Below are 17345 nucleotides of genomic sequence, written 5' to 3'. Positions count from 1 at the left end.
CAATGAGGGAAATGAGGGTCTTCTCTTTATGTGGCTTAAGTATTTAAGCTTCAGCTTCCGTATTTGAACTTCCAGTGAATAGTCTGAATTAATTTCTTTAAGTATTGAAGAATCAGGATACCAAGGCACTAACTTTCTGGGTGAAAGAACATATATCTTTCTTGTCTTGGTCCCAGTCACCTAATCTATAAAGTGAAAGGGTTCAAGCTCAGGAGTTTTTAGCCTAGGGTATGGGCTGGATTTCAGGAAATCTGAAATTTGATATGGGGGAAAGAATAACATCTTTATTTCACATAATTTATTTACCTCTATATTTTATTTTGTGCATTTAAAAGCATTATTCTGAGGAGTCCTCTGACTTTAGCAGACTGATAAACCCACCAAAGGCAGGGCAGGAACCCTTGGACTAGCCGATCTCTCAGACCCTTCTCAGATCTATCTCTCTGTGGCTAAATGTGTCTCCATGAAGGGATTGTTAGATCAGATTTATGGAAGGTAGGAAAAGTTCTAGTTCAGGAGCTGGAAGATCTGAATTCACTCTGGTGATTACTGCCGTGTGAGGCCTTCAACCAGGGGCTTCACTTCTCTGGTCCTCAGTTTCCTCGTCTTGTAAAACTGGGGAGGTTGGCCAAGGTGGCCTCAGAGGCCCTTACAGCTCCCAATGTATGATCCTAATTCTCTTCTGAGCCTCCTAAAAACCTCAAACTCTTACTAGCTAGTGGAGCAGGAGGTGGAGCAGGGTGGAGGGGAATAATGGTGGCATTTTCTCCTTCAGAATCAGGGGGAGTGTTTGTGGGGTTGCATTGAGAGAATGGAACCTAATACAGAAACTGTCTAAAAAACTGGGAGAATAGTGCCCTCTGCTGACTGATGAAAGAAATACCATTCCTATGCATGCAGTTAACTTGGGTTCCTGTGCTTAACACTGTGCCAGGCACATAGCACAGGCCTAATAAATACTTGTTGACTGACTGGCTTATTGGGTTTGGCCCAGCTGAGAAAAATGGACTCATAGAAGCTGGAAGGCATGGTTGGGGTAGCAAGTTGAAGAGTAAGGAGGCTGAATTTGAATTTTAATTTCATAACTTTCTTTCCTCCAACCCAATCCCCCTATTTTGTTCTGGTTCTTTAAAACTATTTAAAAACCAAGGGAGAAATGTAAGGGCTCTTTCACTAGACCTGCTGGTGAGGCTTTCCAAAATGTGCTGCTTGGTTCTACCCTCATCAGGATTATTTCAAGGCAGTCTGAGATAATAGAAAGTTTATGGGTCCTTGAGTGCTTGCTTTGTCCTGCTGAATTTCTAACTTAGGACTATAAATTTGAAGTGGGGAGGGGGAAGTCACCTAGACCAACTCTTATTTTTCAGAAAAGAAAGTTCATGCCAAGAGACATAATGTAACTTGCCCAAGATCACGTAGGGTGTAGATATGGCAGTAGCAGCACTGGAACCCAGGTCCTCTGATTCCAAAACTAGTGAGGGTTTTCCATTGCACCATGCTGCGGTGGAAACCCTAACACTGGTTCTTAACTCCTTCAGGATATAGAATACAGTAGAAAGAACTTCAGACTAGGAATCAGAGGACTAGGTTCAAATCCCAGTTGTTACACATCGAGTATGCCATTTATAGAATTTTATATTCCCTGTGTGACTTTGGGTAAGTCATTGTAGAAGATTGTAGGAAATTGTAGAAAAGTTGTGGAGTACATTGCTGAGTAAAGTTTCTCATCGTGGAGTTCCCTAAGCAATGAAATCACAGGTCTGGCTGAAACCAACAACAAAGAATGACTTTATCTACTCAGAACAAACACATTTATTGGGTTCTAATTTCAGCCAGTCTCTGGATTTGGTCTTTGACTATTCTTGTTATGACATATATTTCATGGCAATGTAGCACAGAATAAAGAGCACTGAACCTGGAGACCTAGATTCATGTGCTAGTAAGTTCAAAATTTGCTAGCTGTTACCTTATACAAATCACTGAAGCAAGTCTGCACCAGTCTCCTCATGTACGACGTGGAGGTAATATGCTAAGTGGTATAGTGGATAGAGTGCCAGACCTGGAGTCTTCATGAGTTCAGTTCTGACCTCCAACACTTACTAGCTGTGTAACCCTGGGCAAATGCCTCCATTTCTTCATCTGTAAAAAAAAAATGAGCTAGAGAAGGAAAGGGCAAACCACTCCAGTATCTGTGCCAAGAAAACTCCAAATTGGGTCACAAAGAGTTGGACAGGACTGAAAATAACTGAATAACAACAAACTCTTTGAGCACAGGGACTCGCTTTGCCTCTTATTGTATCCCTAGCACTTGTGTACAGCCCCTGGCACACGGTCAGCACTTAATGATTGATTGACTGATTGATTGATTAAGACTTTTATGTGGAGTGCATAACAAAAAAGTGAAAAGAAAAGCTAATGACAAGCAATCTAATTATCATCTGAGAAAAAGTTTAAACAAACTGGAGCTCTGGCAGCCTGGAGGGGGGAAAGGAGAGGAAATATAGTTAGGGAACTAGCTAAGTGAACAATTGAGGCACCCCTTATGCTCTTAGGAGTCCTTCTTCCTTTTATGTGGCTCTCCCTGGAGCAATTCACAGCTCCTACATGTGAAGATGGGCAGTAATCAGGTCTCCTGAGGTATGGAGTTGAAGACAATAGAGAAGGAGAAATTTACGGCAGATTGTACAAATATGGAAAATCGAGAGTATGATAATGGTTGTTATATTTTATTCCATGGGGCCCAGGAGTATGCATTGTATAATCTAAGTAATTGAAAGTAACTCTGTATGTGTATGTTTGCCACTAATATCAAGATATTAGATCAAGATATTAGACAATTAGAGTCTATCACATGGGTCTTAGTATATAGTTTGTCAGAACTAGAAGAATGTTTGAGCCGGAAAGGCTCATAGAACATAGTGTGTCAGAGATGGAAGGGACAGTAGAATATAGAACATAAAATGTCCGAATTTGAAGGGTCTTGGGAGAAGAAAGTAAGAACTAGAACAGAGAATACTGGGGGGAGGACCCTAGAAGAGAAAAATGTCAGAACTGGGATGAACCTTGGAGACCATCTCCTCCAACTCCTTCATTTTCAAGATGGAGAAACTGAGTCTCAGAAGAAGGAAATGAATTTAAGATCAAACAGAAGGTGGATGGGAGAGCTTACAATAAGATCCCAAACGTCTCCTCCCTGCCACATTCGATCTCCTTCCCCTCCCCCACCTAAGTCCATTTGGTGCAATGTGTCCAGACACCATCTCAGATGCTAAGCAGAGCTAACCTGTGTGCTCTCTGGGAGAAGGAACAGCAGAGGGAGTGGCCATAGAGTAGAGGGTTATTTTCCACTGATGTCTGGCAAGAGATGTCAGCAGGATAATTTCCAGGGAATGTCTCAGAAAATTGGAAAGCAGATGGACTTGATCTTTTGAAATGAATGGGAAAGGGAAAGATGCTGGAGGGCAGATTTGATGAGGACTGAAAGATGAAGTCATATCAGGAAGGAAGGAAACAAGCATTTTGTGCTAGGAACTGTGCAAATATTATCTCATCTGATCCTGACAACAACCCTAGGAGGGAGGGGTTATTATTATCCCCATTTTACAGTTGTGGAAAATGAAGCAGATAAAGGTGATGTAACTTGCCCAGTGTTACACCGGTCAGTGATTGAGCATGGCTTCAAATCTGGGATTCCTGATTTCATACCCAGCGAAAGAGCAGGTATAATTAAAGGAGTTGGGTTTCAGAGACTTTTTCGTGAAGGCTTTTTAATGACTCCTTGCTACTTACTCCTCCTCACCTATGGTAGCTGCCACCATCTGGTGCTTCATTGAGACAGGGCATTAGCCATCAGAGTGTATTTCCAAAATAAGCACCTTGGATCACTCCCTAGCTCAAGAAGTTTCAATGGCTCCCTTTTGCCTCCAGGATAAAATATGAATTCCTCTGTTTGTCTCTTGAAGTCATTCACTGTCAGCCTCCAGCTTCCATTCCAGGCTTACTTTCCCTTCTACCCCTTGAATAGTGTATCTGTTCAAACTAATGTTCTTGCCTTTCTCTGAATAGGACTTTGGATCAGAGAGTTAGAGCTATAAGAGACTTGATAGTTCCTTTTACATATAAGGAAACTGAGTCCTAAAAAAAGGAAGTGACTTGACCAAGGTCACAAAACTAGGATTTGAACTCAGGTCTTATGAAGGAGTTAAAAGTCACTGATCATTCCCATTTTAGCTTTGTGGTCCACTGTGACCTTCAGAGGTTTTTTTAAACATTCTTGCTACAGCTAATACCCTTCTCAACCTTACATTTGTGGAGTTTCCTTTAAATCCCTGAAGAAACTCCCCTATTTTCCACATTAAATTCCATATTTAATATAAGCCTCATATTTCACACTTTCCATTACTACCAAATTTTTCATTTTCCCAGGATTATCATGAGTCTACCTTCTTCTACCAACAATATTAATTTATCCAAGACAGAGGGTTAGTCTTGGAGTCAGAAAGACCAGTATTTGAAGCCTTACTTGGGCAATTATTGGTTGCATGACCATGGACAAATCTCTTACCTGACCCTCAGTTTACTGATTTGTAAAATGTTATTTTCTTAATATTCATTTTATTGATTAGTTTTATTAGCTAAATTTATAACTCCACCTCACAAGATTGCTTTGGGAATCAAGTGAGATAATGTCATGATGATGATGGTGGTGGTGGTGATGACAATGGTTATATAATGGAAGAGCCTTGAACTTCAAGTTAAGAGAGACTTTAATTCAAGTCTTGATTGTGCCAATAATTCATTGGGTTGGTTTGGCCAAGTCTCTTTCTTTCTATAGACCTTGGTTTCTGCAAAGTGTGGAGTGTAGATTCAGTGATGTCTATGCCCCTTCAAGTGATGTCAGTGCCCTCCAGCACTCTCCCATAGTATCAAGGTCATGGCACTTGTCTAGGATAAATGCAATGAATCAGTGGCAGAGCCAGGTAACCCAACTTCCAGGTTAAATTAGTGTCTACTCAGCTAGCACCAAAGACCCTTTGCAGGTAAACTCCAATTGTGTTTCCGGTGTCTGGAACAGAGGCTGACACATAGTAGTCTCTTGAAAATTGTTTGTTTGTTGACTGATTGATGGATTAAATCCAGCCCCAAGCTTGTGTATTCCTCTTAGATAAAATCATCATATCTTGTTAAGTGGTGTGGTAGACTTGGAATGAGGAAGACCCAAGCTCATATCCTGTCTCAGACACTTAATAGCTGCGTAACCCTGAACAAATCACTTCACCTCTGTTTGCCTCAGTTCCCTCATCTGTAAAATGGGGATAATAATGACACCCAAGTTATTGTGAGGATCAAATGAGATAAAGAATGTTCAGTATTTTATAAATCTTAAAGTACCATAAAAATGCTAACTACTGTTACTATCTTCATTATTCTAGGTAATATGTTCTAGGTAATATTCTAGGTAATGTTCATCTTAGTTTCCCTGATAATCTGCAAGTTCCCCAAGGTCCAACGTTGTGTTTAGGCTTGCCCAGAATGGTTATTGATAAATGGTTTCTAAAGTGACTATATCTTTACTGGAAACTGATTTCCATTTCCTTTTGCCTTCCCAGCTTAAACCTGAGTAACAGTGACATCCTGACCATCTATGATGGGGATGAGGTCATGTCTCATATCCTTGGGCAGTACCTGGGCAACAGTGGACCTCAGAAGCTCTACTCCTCTAGCCCAGACCTCACCATCCAGTTCCACTCAGATCCTGCTGGCCTCATCTTTGGGAAGGGCCAAGGGTTTGTCATGAGCTACATAGGTAAATATCCCATTAAGTCAGTCCCTTTTGGCTTTGGGGTCATGGGTCATTTCTGCTGGACACACTCAGTCTTGGGATTGCTAACCCTAATATACCCTAATTTCCACACTGGGGTGTGTTCAGGTAAATTATGAGAAGCAACATGTTAGAAGAAGCACCAGAAAAACATGCTGACCCCAGGAAGGTGGTGGATCACATGTAGGGAATGAGGCATATCTGTTCAGACAGGACCAGTGGGCTGATTTTTTTTTCTTGACGGCCTTTCTTTGATAAGCATGAGATTTCCATTGTGAAGGTAGGGAGAAGCATTAAAGAAAAATTGCTTTGTATATTTTTGTTACTTTTTTTTATGAGGCAATGTGACATAATGGATTGGGCACCGAACTTGGAGTCAGAAAATGTGTGTTCAAATCCCACTGAGGTCACTCATTGACAGTGTGATCCTGGAAAGAGACTGTTTTTGCCTTTTTTACATTTTTAGTGTCTAGCATGTAGTAAACAATTAACAAATACTTGTTCTGAGGGAATTAATTGTTGAAATAGGAGATCCATTACTTTTTCAGGTCCCATGTCTTTCTGGGGATCTCATTGGAATGAAGGAGGAGGGATCCCCCCAAATGGAAATGCTTAGAGTACATTATCTCAGTCTGAGCAAAGGTGTCCTTCTCTAAATCCCAGCACACCAAGAAATCTCCATGCCTGGCTTCCTTTTCCAGGCCAGCAATCCTGATTCATTCTTACCAGTGGTCCTCCCTCCCCTCAGAGAGAAGGACGTGGCTATCGATTGCTTCTAAAGTCCTTGTTTATGTTCCTCAGGGGCCTCTTTACTCCCTGATTATGTTGATCTGTAATTTTATTCTCCTGGATCTTGTTTTCTGCCTTTTTATGCAGGGCTTCCCCACATCTTCTCTGTCAGGGGTGCTCAGAGTGAGTAATACCACATCTTGTGAAGAAGGACAGCCTTTATTGGTTATTTGGTTGAAATGCCCACAGTAGTTGACCACCCCTTTGTTCAACTCATTTAGTGTTGGAAGAGACTTTAGAAATGAACAAATCTAGCCCCCCCACCCACCTTGTTGGTATTTTTTCACAGAAGAAAATAACTTGACCAAGGTCAACCAACTAGAAAGGAAGAGAACCTAAAATTATATCCCAGTATTCTGATTCCTAATACAATGGTCTTTTTATTCCACAATGATTCCTAAATTGGGAGCCATGTACATGACCAAGCCAACCATCTTGACAGTCCTTTGCAACAAAGGATAACTCAAATTGTTTCTTTAAATAGACCAGTGACTTCTTAGAATCAACAGAATTTTCTTTCTGGGATGGAAAAAACATAATCCCTTAGTCCAACTACAGTCAGCAGTAGCATAGTGGAAGGAATACTGAGTCTGGAATCATTTTAGCTGTACTGCTCACTGTCTGTGGGACTGTGGACAAACGATTGTTATCTTACTAACTTTCCCTTTCCTCCTTTGTAAAGTGGGAGTAATTAACACAAGCCTCACTTAACTTCTCAGGGATATTGTGAGGGAAGTATTGTATAAATTGTTACATTCCATACTCTGTCTAATGTCAGCATTAGTTGGCTAATGGAAATATCAGCCAGAAATGCCTGGTTAATGTTCAGTATCGTGGAAAAAATAACAATATCGGTTGTTTGAATCACTCAATTTTCATGTTGTTTATGCGGCCACATTAATATTTCATGTTTTGTAATGTTTTAAGGTTTGCAATGTATTTTCTTCAAGCCCTATTGCTCTTTATAAATGAGGAGGCTGAAGTTATGAGGGGAGATGTTTTTTACACTTAGTTATACAAGTGTCTGATACAGGATTCAGACCCAAGACTTTATGACTCCAAGACCAGCACTCTATTCATTATTCTATGATGCTGCTAATAATAATAGCTGACAGTTTAGAAAGTAACAGCTAACCTTTATACAGCACTTACTATGGCACTGGGCTAAGGTCTTTATAATTATTGTCTCCTTCCATCCCCACAACAACCCTGGGGAAAAGGTGCTATTATTATCCCCATTTTACAGTTTAGGAAAGTGAGACAGACAGAGGGTAGGTGACTTGTCCAGGGTCATACAACTGGTAAGCATCAGGTCCTCCCTATGCCAAGTTGAACCCTTTATCCCCTATTCTCCATAAATGTTGTGGGTTTTTTGTTTGTTTGTTTCTACCAACATTAGCCAGAGTAGACTTAAGCATGACCTGGATAACTCCAAGATATGTGTTCCTATCCTGTCCCTCCAATGGGAATGGAAGAGAGCAGGTTGTCCTATGGTAAACCAGGATAGACCTGAGGCTCATGGACTGATGTGAACCCCTGAATTTAACTGCAAGAGGTTCCCCATGCCCCAGTGCATGTCTCCTCTAGAAGCTGCTAATCAGAGTAGATTATCTCAGGACTGTCCCCCCCTATACCAACAGGGCCCTACACTCCTGAGATTTCGTTAGTCCTGGGCACCCCTTCTTGTTTTCCACCTAGTAGCCATCACCAGAATTCAAAGGGAAGGAAGAGGAAAAGCAGGAAGGAAAGAAGAAAGGAAAGAGGGAGAAGTCCCACAGTATTTTCCAAAGAGAGGTAGTCTGGCCTAGAGGACATATTGTGGCACTTGGAGTAAGCAGATCTGGGTTCAGGTCTCAGCTATGAAACTTATTATGGATGGATGAATCTGGATGGATGAATCTGATCATATGATTTTGAGCCTCAACTTCCTCATCTGAAAAGTGAGATAAAGGCGAAAGTCCTTGCTCTTCCAACTTCCTGTGATGAGAAGTTGTGAAGAAACTATTTCACAACCCTAAAAATACTAGGTAAAAGTCAGTCATTCAGTCAACAATCATTTATGAAGTGCTACTATGTGCCAGACATTGTGCTAAGTGCTGAGGATACAAAGAAAGGTAAAGAGAGTCCCCATCCTTGAGGAGATCATTGTCTAATGGGGGATACCATGTAAATAACCAGGAATATACAAGTCCTACTATGTGCTAGTCACCATACAAAGCATGGAGAATGCAAAGAAAGGCAAAAGACAGTGAATTATTGTGACTATTTGATAGCTTAATACTTTGAAGGCCTATTCAAAATCCCTTTTAAGCAAAAGGAAGTTCTCTGAGACTTTGTAAATTCTCAGCTATTGACAAACCCAGGCCTGCCAAGAGAAATTGTTTGGTCAGATCAGCATTTTAAGCGAAGGGTTTCGATGACCAAGTATGTATGCTATGAGAGAGAAAAAAGCCCAGAAGGAGGAGGGACCCAGAAGGACAAGGATATCTTGGGGGACAACTCCATGCCAGAAGGCTCTCTTCCCTCAGAGTAAATAGCAGAGTGTTCTTGCTTGACTCTGGGAACCCTGATACAAGGCACTCCCCAGGCACTGGGAGGAGAGGCTGAGGCAGGAGAACGAGCCCCAGGCCTGATACCACCTGAGATCTCTTTGGGATTCCAAAGTAGACCCTTCCACGTGGCCACCAATGAGATTTGTTAGATTCTTGAGAAAGCCCAGGTCAGGGTCACCTCCCAAGGCCAAGCACCAAGTAGATTTCCCAAGACATGGTGGGTTTGGGAGAGGATGCCCTTGTATGAAACTTGTGCCTTTTCCAAACACATGGAATATAGCTCCAAAAGGGAGTTGGGAAACTTCTCAAAGCAGCCCAGATTTAGACTTTAGAGGTCATAGATTCAAGATTATTGATTTAGAAATGGGAAGGACCCAAGAAACCATCTAGGCTAATCCTTCATTTTATAAATGAGGAAACTCTTAAGTTTCAGAGAGGTTAAGTAACTTGCCCAGAGTCACACAGCCAGTAAATGTCAAATGTCAAATTCAAGCCCAGGTATTCTTTGCTCCAAGTCTACTATGCCATATTTGTTGTTGTTATTTAGTCCTGCTCAACTCTTCATGACCCTGTTTGAAGTTTTCTTGGCAGAGATACTAGAGCAGTTTGCCATTTCCTTCTCTGTGTCATTTTACAGATAAGGAAACTGAGACAAACAAAGTTAAGTGACTTGCCCAGTGTCACACAGGTAGTCTGAGGCCAGATTTGAACTCAGGTCTTCCTAACTCCAGGCCTGGTGCTCTATTCACTGTAGCACCACCTAGCCATCCACCTTCATTTTACAGAAGAGGAAAATAAGTCCCAGAGAGGCTGACTGCCCAAACAGATACTACTAGGAAGCAGAGAGAACCAAGCCAAGAAGTCCCATTCCCTTGGTATGTGCCTCTAGGTCTATTTGAACTAAATACTCTCATCTACTCTATTATTTCTCTCCTACTGAAGGACTGCAAGGGCCCTCAGTACCATTGAAATTTAAGTCTCTGGGGCCAAGCCACAGTACCCTGGTTACAACTCTGTGCCTGAGGTCACACAGGTATTAAGTACTGGAGCTAGGATTAAAACCCAGGTCTCTTTCCATTTTACCTTAATGCTCCTCCCTTTATCCCAGATGGAGGAACTGTGGGCCGGAGAATGGAACTGATTCATCCATAGTCATGTAGCTTATTGGTAAGTGAGCCAGATGCAGGATTCAGGCCATCCCAGATATATAACTGAATTTTTCTACTGTTTTCACCCAGACAGTGAACACTTTACAACCTCCAATCCAAGGCTGTCTTGGTGTTTTTAAGAGGAATAAAAATAGGGTTTCTCTTTCCCTATGAAGCCGTTTTAGAATTCATTTTCCAGTATCTTCTCTTCACAGACACCCAAGAGATTGCTTTTCCCAGTTAAAACTGTGATGAAATCCCAGGAAAAGCCATTGCTTTTTTCTTAGAATTATCTTCCATCAAATAAGCCAGGGCATTCTACTCTCCCTGACTCCCCAGAAGCACATAAGAATGGCAAATTAATTACATGACATAATTAGCTCTCTTTCCTGAAGCTGCATGGTGGGCATTTCTGAGCAGGAATAGCCATGCAAGCACTTGGGATTGTTATTGACATAACTGGGTGACAGGTGAGGGAGGGTGGGTGCCAGGGGGGTGGGACATCATTGTGAGAGTAAGAAGCTCAATTGGAGGGACTCCATTATGAATCAAGAAAATATTTCAAATGAAATCTAATAGAATTTATAGTAGCTCAGAAGATAAGATCATAGATTTAGAACTGGAAAAGACCTCAGAGATGATCACTAAGACCAACTTATTTGGTCATTTTACAGAGGAGGAAACTGAGGTATAGAATGGCTAAGTGATTTGCCTAGGATCACAAAGTTAATAAGTATCTGAAGTGAATTTCAAAGCCACATCCTCCTGATTTGAAGTACAGCATTCTGTCTACTGCAATAACTAGAATTTGAACCTCATAACCATGAGAGTAAGGTGCAATTATTATCCCCATTTTGCAGATGAGGAAAATGAGGCAAACAGAAGTTAAGTGACTTGCCCAAGATCATACAGCTAATAAATGTCTGAGGCCAGATTGGTACTCAGGTCAGGGCAGCTAGGTGGCACAGTGGATAGAGGATCAGGCCGAAGACTCATCTTCTTGAGTTCAAATCTGGTCTCAGACACTTACTAGCTGGACAAGTCTCTTAACCCTATTTGCCTCAGTTTCTTCATCTGTAAAATGAGCTGGAGAAGGAATTGGCAAACTACTGTGGTATCTTTCCCAGAAAATCCCAGATGGGGTCACAAAGAGCCAGACAACACTGAAACAACTGAACAACCACAAACTTTCCGACTCCAGATCTTGTTCCCCAGCCAATATAGCACTTAGTTGCCTATATGATGCTAATGGAATAAGAAGACTGACATCCAGTTATGTTTTTCAGCTCTGGACAGATCACTGCACTAGGAAGATTGAGTTCTGTCCCAGGCAACATATGTGGTAATAATCACATTGATAATAACTCAAATTTATACATTGCTATAAAGTTTGCAACTGAGTGGGCTGTGATACATTATAGATAAGGAGAATTGTTGTTAAGGTTGATACAAAAATATGACCAGAAAAGTGTGAAACCAATCCTAGGGCTAGAGTGAAGGATGACTGATGAGTAGCCTTCACGTTGTATTGGTATCCATGTTTTGTCAAGAAAATCTGAGAAGGACCCCCCCCCCCAACACATCCACATACCCCTAAGAAATTAATAGGAGATACGGATAAGATTTCTACAGTGTGGGTAGCCATGGATGGCTTGTGACTTTCATACTTGGAGGAAATTTCTAAATGAATGAGTTATAGATCCCTTAAAGTATTGAAGATTCAATTCAGTTCATTCAGTCAATTAGTCAACAAGAATTTATTAAGCACCTGTTATGTGGCAAACACTAAGTTAAGAATTGAGGATACAGAGAAAAAGCAAAAAATAGCCCTGGCCTCAAAGAACGTATATTCTATAGGGAGAAGCAACACGATTTAGAGAGAGGAGCTAAGTAGTACAAAGGACAGAGAATTAGACACCTGGAATCAGGAAGACCTGAGTTCAAATCTGGTATCAATTACTTACTAGACATATGACCCTGCCCTAGTCACTTAACTCTCCATCTGCCTCAGTTTCCTCATCTGTAAAATGGAGATAAAAATAACATCTACCTTGCAGGGTTATTGTGAGGAGAAAATGAGATGTTTGTAAAATGCTTTACAAATCTTAAAAGACTATATAAATGCCATCTAGTGGTTTTATGATGCCACATTGACAATAATTGTTAAATCAATGAAGGCATGTGGCAGAGAATGGAAGAGAGGTGTAATAAAACTACTGAAATTACACTGTTGAAACTTCAAGGAAACTTCAAGGGAAAGAGCAGCTATTTCTGAGAACTAGAACAGGTTCAAATTTCACCTCTGACTTTTATTTACTATGTAATCTTGGGTAAGTCATGGACCTTAGTCTTTTCATCTGTGAAATGTGAGGATTAGTCTCTAAAGTCCCTTCAATCTCCAGATTTGTCATCTATCATCCTTCCTCTAATTTCTCTGGTTTCCCCAATTGGCAGGGAGGGGGCAGGTGTAGGAATTGTACCTTCAATTTTTACTAATTGTGTGATCATGGACAAGTCACTCAACCTCTCTGAGTGTCAAATGCTCTAGTCAATTTAGACAATCAACAAACATTTATTAAGGGAATACTATTATACTAGGTGCTGGTGAAGCAATGACAAAAAATGAAACAGTCTCTGCCCTCAAGGAGCTTACATTCTACTGAAGAAGATAACAGTGTACATGCATAGATATTGCCAACACCCATGCAAAGCAAACACAAGGTTACATTGGAAGAGCAAATGGAGTTAATGATACCAAAATCCTGGCTTCATGAGGATTTTGGTGAAGTTCCAATGAGATAGTACTTAAAGCATTTTACAATCCTTAAAGTGCTATATAAAGGTCAGCTTTTATTAGCATTATTATTAAGTGAGGCATATGTCTTGCTGAAGTCAATTATTTGTATCTTTCTCTTAAAGAGGTGTCAAGGAATGACTCCTGCTCAGATCTGCCTGAGATTCAGAACGGCTGGAAAACCACATCTCACACAGAGCTGGTGAGAGGGGCGAAGATCACCTACCAGTGTGACCCTGGCTATGATATCGTTGGCAGTGACACCCTCACTTGCCAGTGGGACCTGACATGGAGCAGTGATCCACCATTTTGTGAGAAAAGTAAGACAAATCTCAGGCTTTCCCCCGAGTCAATAATGGGGCTGGTTGTAGCTAGACCCTATATTGGAGTTTGAGGGTCTAGATATAGTAAAGTTAGCTTAGTGACAGGGCACTCAAACTTTCTTGATGTGACCCTGAGTGGGACACCAATGGATCCTTGGATTCCTGAAACTGAATAGGAAGACAAAATAAAAAGTATACTTTTTAAGCTTCCTATGTAGGACACCACAAGTTCTCATGGAATCAGAGTTGGAAGGGACCCCAGAGGTCATCAATTCTAACCAATGAGTGAACAGGAATCCTTTCTACACCAACCCCCACAAGTGGTCATCCAACTTAATGCTTGAAAGTTTACAATGAGGGGGAGCTCACTTCTTATCAGGGCAGCCCATTCTGCTGCAAATAGCTCTCATTGTTAGAACATTCTTCTATATGTTGAGCTTGTATCTGTCACTATCTATCACTCTCCCTCTGTGTGTGCATGTGTCTCTTGTTCCTCTTCTCTCCTCTTCTCTCCTCTTTTTCTTTTCTCTTCTCTCTCCTATCTCTTTCTCTGTATCTATCACTCTCTCTTTCTCCTCTTTCTCATCTCTCTCCCTCTCCTCCTCTACTCTCTTCTTCTTCTCTCTCTACCCCTCCTCATCCTCCATCTCCTGCTCCCCTAAATCCCAGATGGTGAGATAGAATGTAAAGATGTGTACCAGTGGGCCATCAGAAGGGGTAAGGAAGGGACTGTCCAGCATATAGACACATAACACTTAATGAACATTTGTTGATTGGTTACCTAACTAGTAGGAGGAATATCAGATGCTGTACCATTTTCTCAGAAGCTTTTGGCTTTCCAAACACAGCGCATCTGGCTTTCTGCACCAGAGATATATTATTCAATAGGCCCAATTTACCTAACATCTAGGAAAACTAAAAAGTCTATAAAAATATTTTTACCATTTTCATTAGTATGATAAAAATTGTAGCAAGATCTCTTCCTAAATGTGAATAAATGTTACTAACTATATCTTGACTATATAGTATATATTTGTATGTATAATACATATGTGTATATACATATATAGAGAGATGTGTGGATATAAATATAAAAATAAAAAATTCAGCCTTGTGTTCTCCATCACCAGTCTGTTTTATGCATAGCAAGGAAGAGAAAGAGCATAATGTCTTTAGTAACTTTTCATTTGACCACTAGTGACATACATGTGCATGCAAATATTTCTGGATTTTTTTGTCTAAATATGTAATTTCATCACTGTGGGAAGCACATGGTCTATAAATTTCCTCTGCTGTTCAAGATCAACCATTTATGTGGAACTTCTCATCTCAATGAGAAACAGAAGACATAGGGATGTCCAATGACTTGCCCAAGGTCACACAACCAGTATGTGTCAGGGGCAAGATGACAATTCAGGTCTTTTCTGACTCCAAACCTGACTTTCTATTCACTCTACATCACTACCTCATATGTGAATATAAATAGGACATGTTACTAATCTAATTCTTGAACATATGTGTTTATGTCAAAACTAGACAATTTTGAGATGTTTTTTCATGGAAAAAATAAGATATGCCAGAAGAATAACTAAAAACTTTCATGCTTGAGGTAAGAGTAGAACAGGACAGTAGGCTAGGGGTGGGGGGAGGGGAGCTCCTCTGGGGTATAGCTACCATGGAGAAGAACATCAAGAGGTTTGGCTGTTCCTGGGGAGGAGAGGGAGAGGCAGGGACCAGGGGAAGAAGTATGCCCTTGGATGATATTGTTAGCATTATTCAAATTTTCACACCCTGGACCAAGGCCCCAATCAACTTTCTTTAACTATAGCTCAGAGATTTACTTATGAAAATACTTTGATGAAAGGACCTGAGAAACATAAATGCTTAGGTACTCTAAGGACCCAGAGTCTATCCCTTTCTCCCAACCTTGTTCTGTATTTAGCTGGGAGGAGAGACAAAGAGGCAGAAGCAGAGACAGAGGAAAGGAGGAGAGGAAAGGAAAGGAGAAGAAAAGAGAGGAGGGGAGGGAAGAGAGGGGAGAGGAGAGGAGAGGGCCAGTTGATATTTTATATAGGTATAAAAATTTATTCAAAATCTGATTAAATTATCTCAAAGAGCACCAAATGGCAAAAATTCCTACTATCCTTTAAAAATTCATTTGTTTTCCCTGCTCTGTTATTATAAGACCCTATATAGTACATTCAGTGAAGTGTAATCTCCTTGAGGACGATAAACATTTCATTTTTGTATTTGCAATATGTAGTACAGCTCCTGGTAGATAGTAGGTGCTTAGTAAGTATTTCTGGAAATCAATTGAATCCAATTGAATTGGGTGATAAGGCACCGGAGAGCCTGTATGTCTGTGGTTTCTCTTGGCAGTTATGTACTGCACCGATCCTGGAGAAGTGGACCATTCAACTCGTTTGATTTCGGATCCGGTGCTCCTTGTTGGAACAACCATCCAATATACTTGCAATGCTGGCTTTGTTCTCGAAGGAAGTTCCCTCCTGACCTGCTACAGCCGAGAGACAGGAACACCCATCTGGACATCCCGACTCCCACACTGTGTCTGTGAGTCATGTTTATGGACTGGATCCATATGGTCTATGGGAACTTTGATCTACAGCCTCTTGGCATGGTGTTGGATGGGGTATTTGGAAAGAGCCAACTCTATATTTGGGGCAGTTCAGTCCTACTTTTGGAAAACTGGTGAGCCTACAGGCTACTAGGAGGGGTAGCCATAAGCTACTTTCAACCCTATTTACACAGAGCCACCAAATCACAAGCCTGTAGTCCTAGAGTTGGAAAGGACCTTGGAGGACATCTACTCCAATCCCATTATCTTACAGAGGAAAAACTGTGTCACACAGTGGTTGAGTGACTTGCCCAAGGTCATCCAGTGGCAAAATCAAATTTCAAACTCATGTCTCATGACTATAAGTTCAACAGTCTTTAAATTTATAGCCAGAAGTGAACTTAGAAACCTCTAGTCCAAATCTTTCATTTTGCAGATAAGGAAACTGAGACACAGAAAGGTTAAATGACTTGTTCATAGCCACAAAGGTATTAAATAAGAACCAAGAATAGAACCCAGGCCTTCTGACTCCAAACCCTGTCCTCTAGCCATAACACTATGCTAAATCAAAAGTGCTGATTAAAACATTTAGGGGTCAGGGTTGAGTGAGTAGCACAAAGCCACTTCTAGAGAGAAATGAAAAATAGTTGATTCCTCCTGCTACCTCTTTGGCTTCAAGGTCATTCCATACACCTGGGAAATAGCATGAGGCTGCTGAAACTAAAGATTTTGATTCTTAGTACAAGTGGATTCCCTTCCAAAGATCTACTCAAAGAATTACATAGAAGAGATGATCAAAACAGTAACTGAGTTCCAACTATCCAGGAAGGAGACACGCAAGCCTAGACAGCAGAGGGAAGGAAAACTATTCACAGCAGGTTCATACTCTTACCAGGCCAAATATTAAGTTACCAGAAATTTGGTCAACATAGTCAGCAAGGTAGTTAATCAGGCAATCAACAAACATCTGTTAAGCATTCATGATGCATCAGGCATTATGCTAAGCAGTGTGGATACAAAGAAAGGCAAAAATGTGGCTTTGAGGAACTCAAGTTCTAATGAAAACATGCAAATAACTACATACGTACACAATATATATGGTGTAAGTGCAAACGTTGTCTCAGAGAAAAGGCCATAGTAAGGGTTGGAGTTGGAAACTTGAAAATGCTTATTGCTGAAGGTGAAAGTCAGGGAAGCAAATGTAATCTTCTGATCCATTAAGATCCATTAAGAGAAGCTTAGTGTCTATCCTTAGGGAGGGAATAGTCCTGCTGTCCTGAGGCCTGAGGCAGAGCAAATCTAATGTATTGTGTTCTGTTCTGAGAGCTATGTTTTATGAGAGA

General features: G+C 40.9%; 1 protein-coding gene across 1 annotated transcript in view; it reads left to right on the top strand.

The window, feature by feature from the left end:
- Positions 1-17345, top strand: part of SEZ6L (seizure related 6 homolog like) — a 239932-nt gene that overhangs the window by 189535 nt on the left and 33052 nt on the right. Inside the window, exons 10-12 of the mRNA XM_072600100.1 lie at positions 5610-5806; positions 13230-13424; positions 15807-15998. Of these exons, the coding sequence (XP_072456201.1) occupies positions 5610-5806; positions 13230-13424; positions 15807-15998 (584 nt within the window). The remainder of the gene's footprint in view (positions 1-5609; positions 5807-13229; positions 13425-15806; positions 15999-17345) is intronic.

This window comes from Notamacropus eugenii, chromosome 4, assembly GCF_028372415.1.
Source record: "Notamacropus eugenii isolate mMacEug1 chromosome 4, mMacEug1.pri_v2, whole genome shotgun sequence".
Taxonomy (NCBI): domain Eukaryota; kingdom Metazoa; phylum Chordata; class Mammalia; order Diprotodontia; family Macropodidae; genus Notamacropus; species Notamacropus eugenii.
The sequence above is the reverse complement of the archived record's forward strand: the minus strand, read 5'-3'. Positions and strand labels throughout refer to the sequence as shown.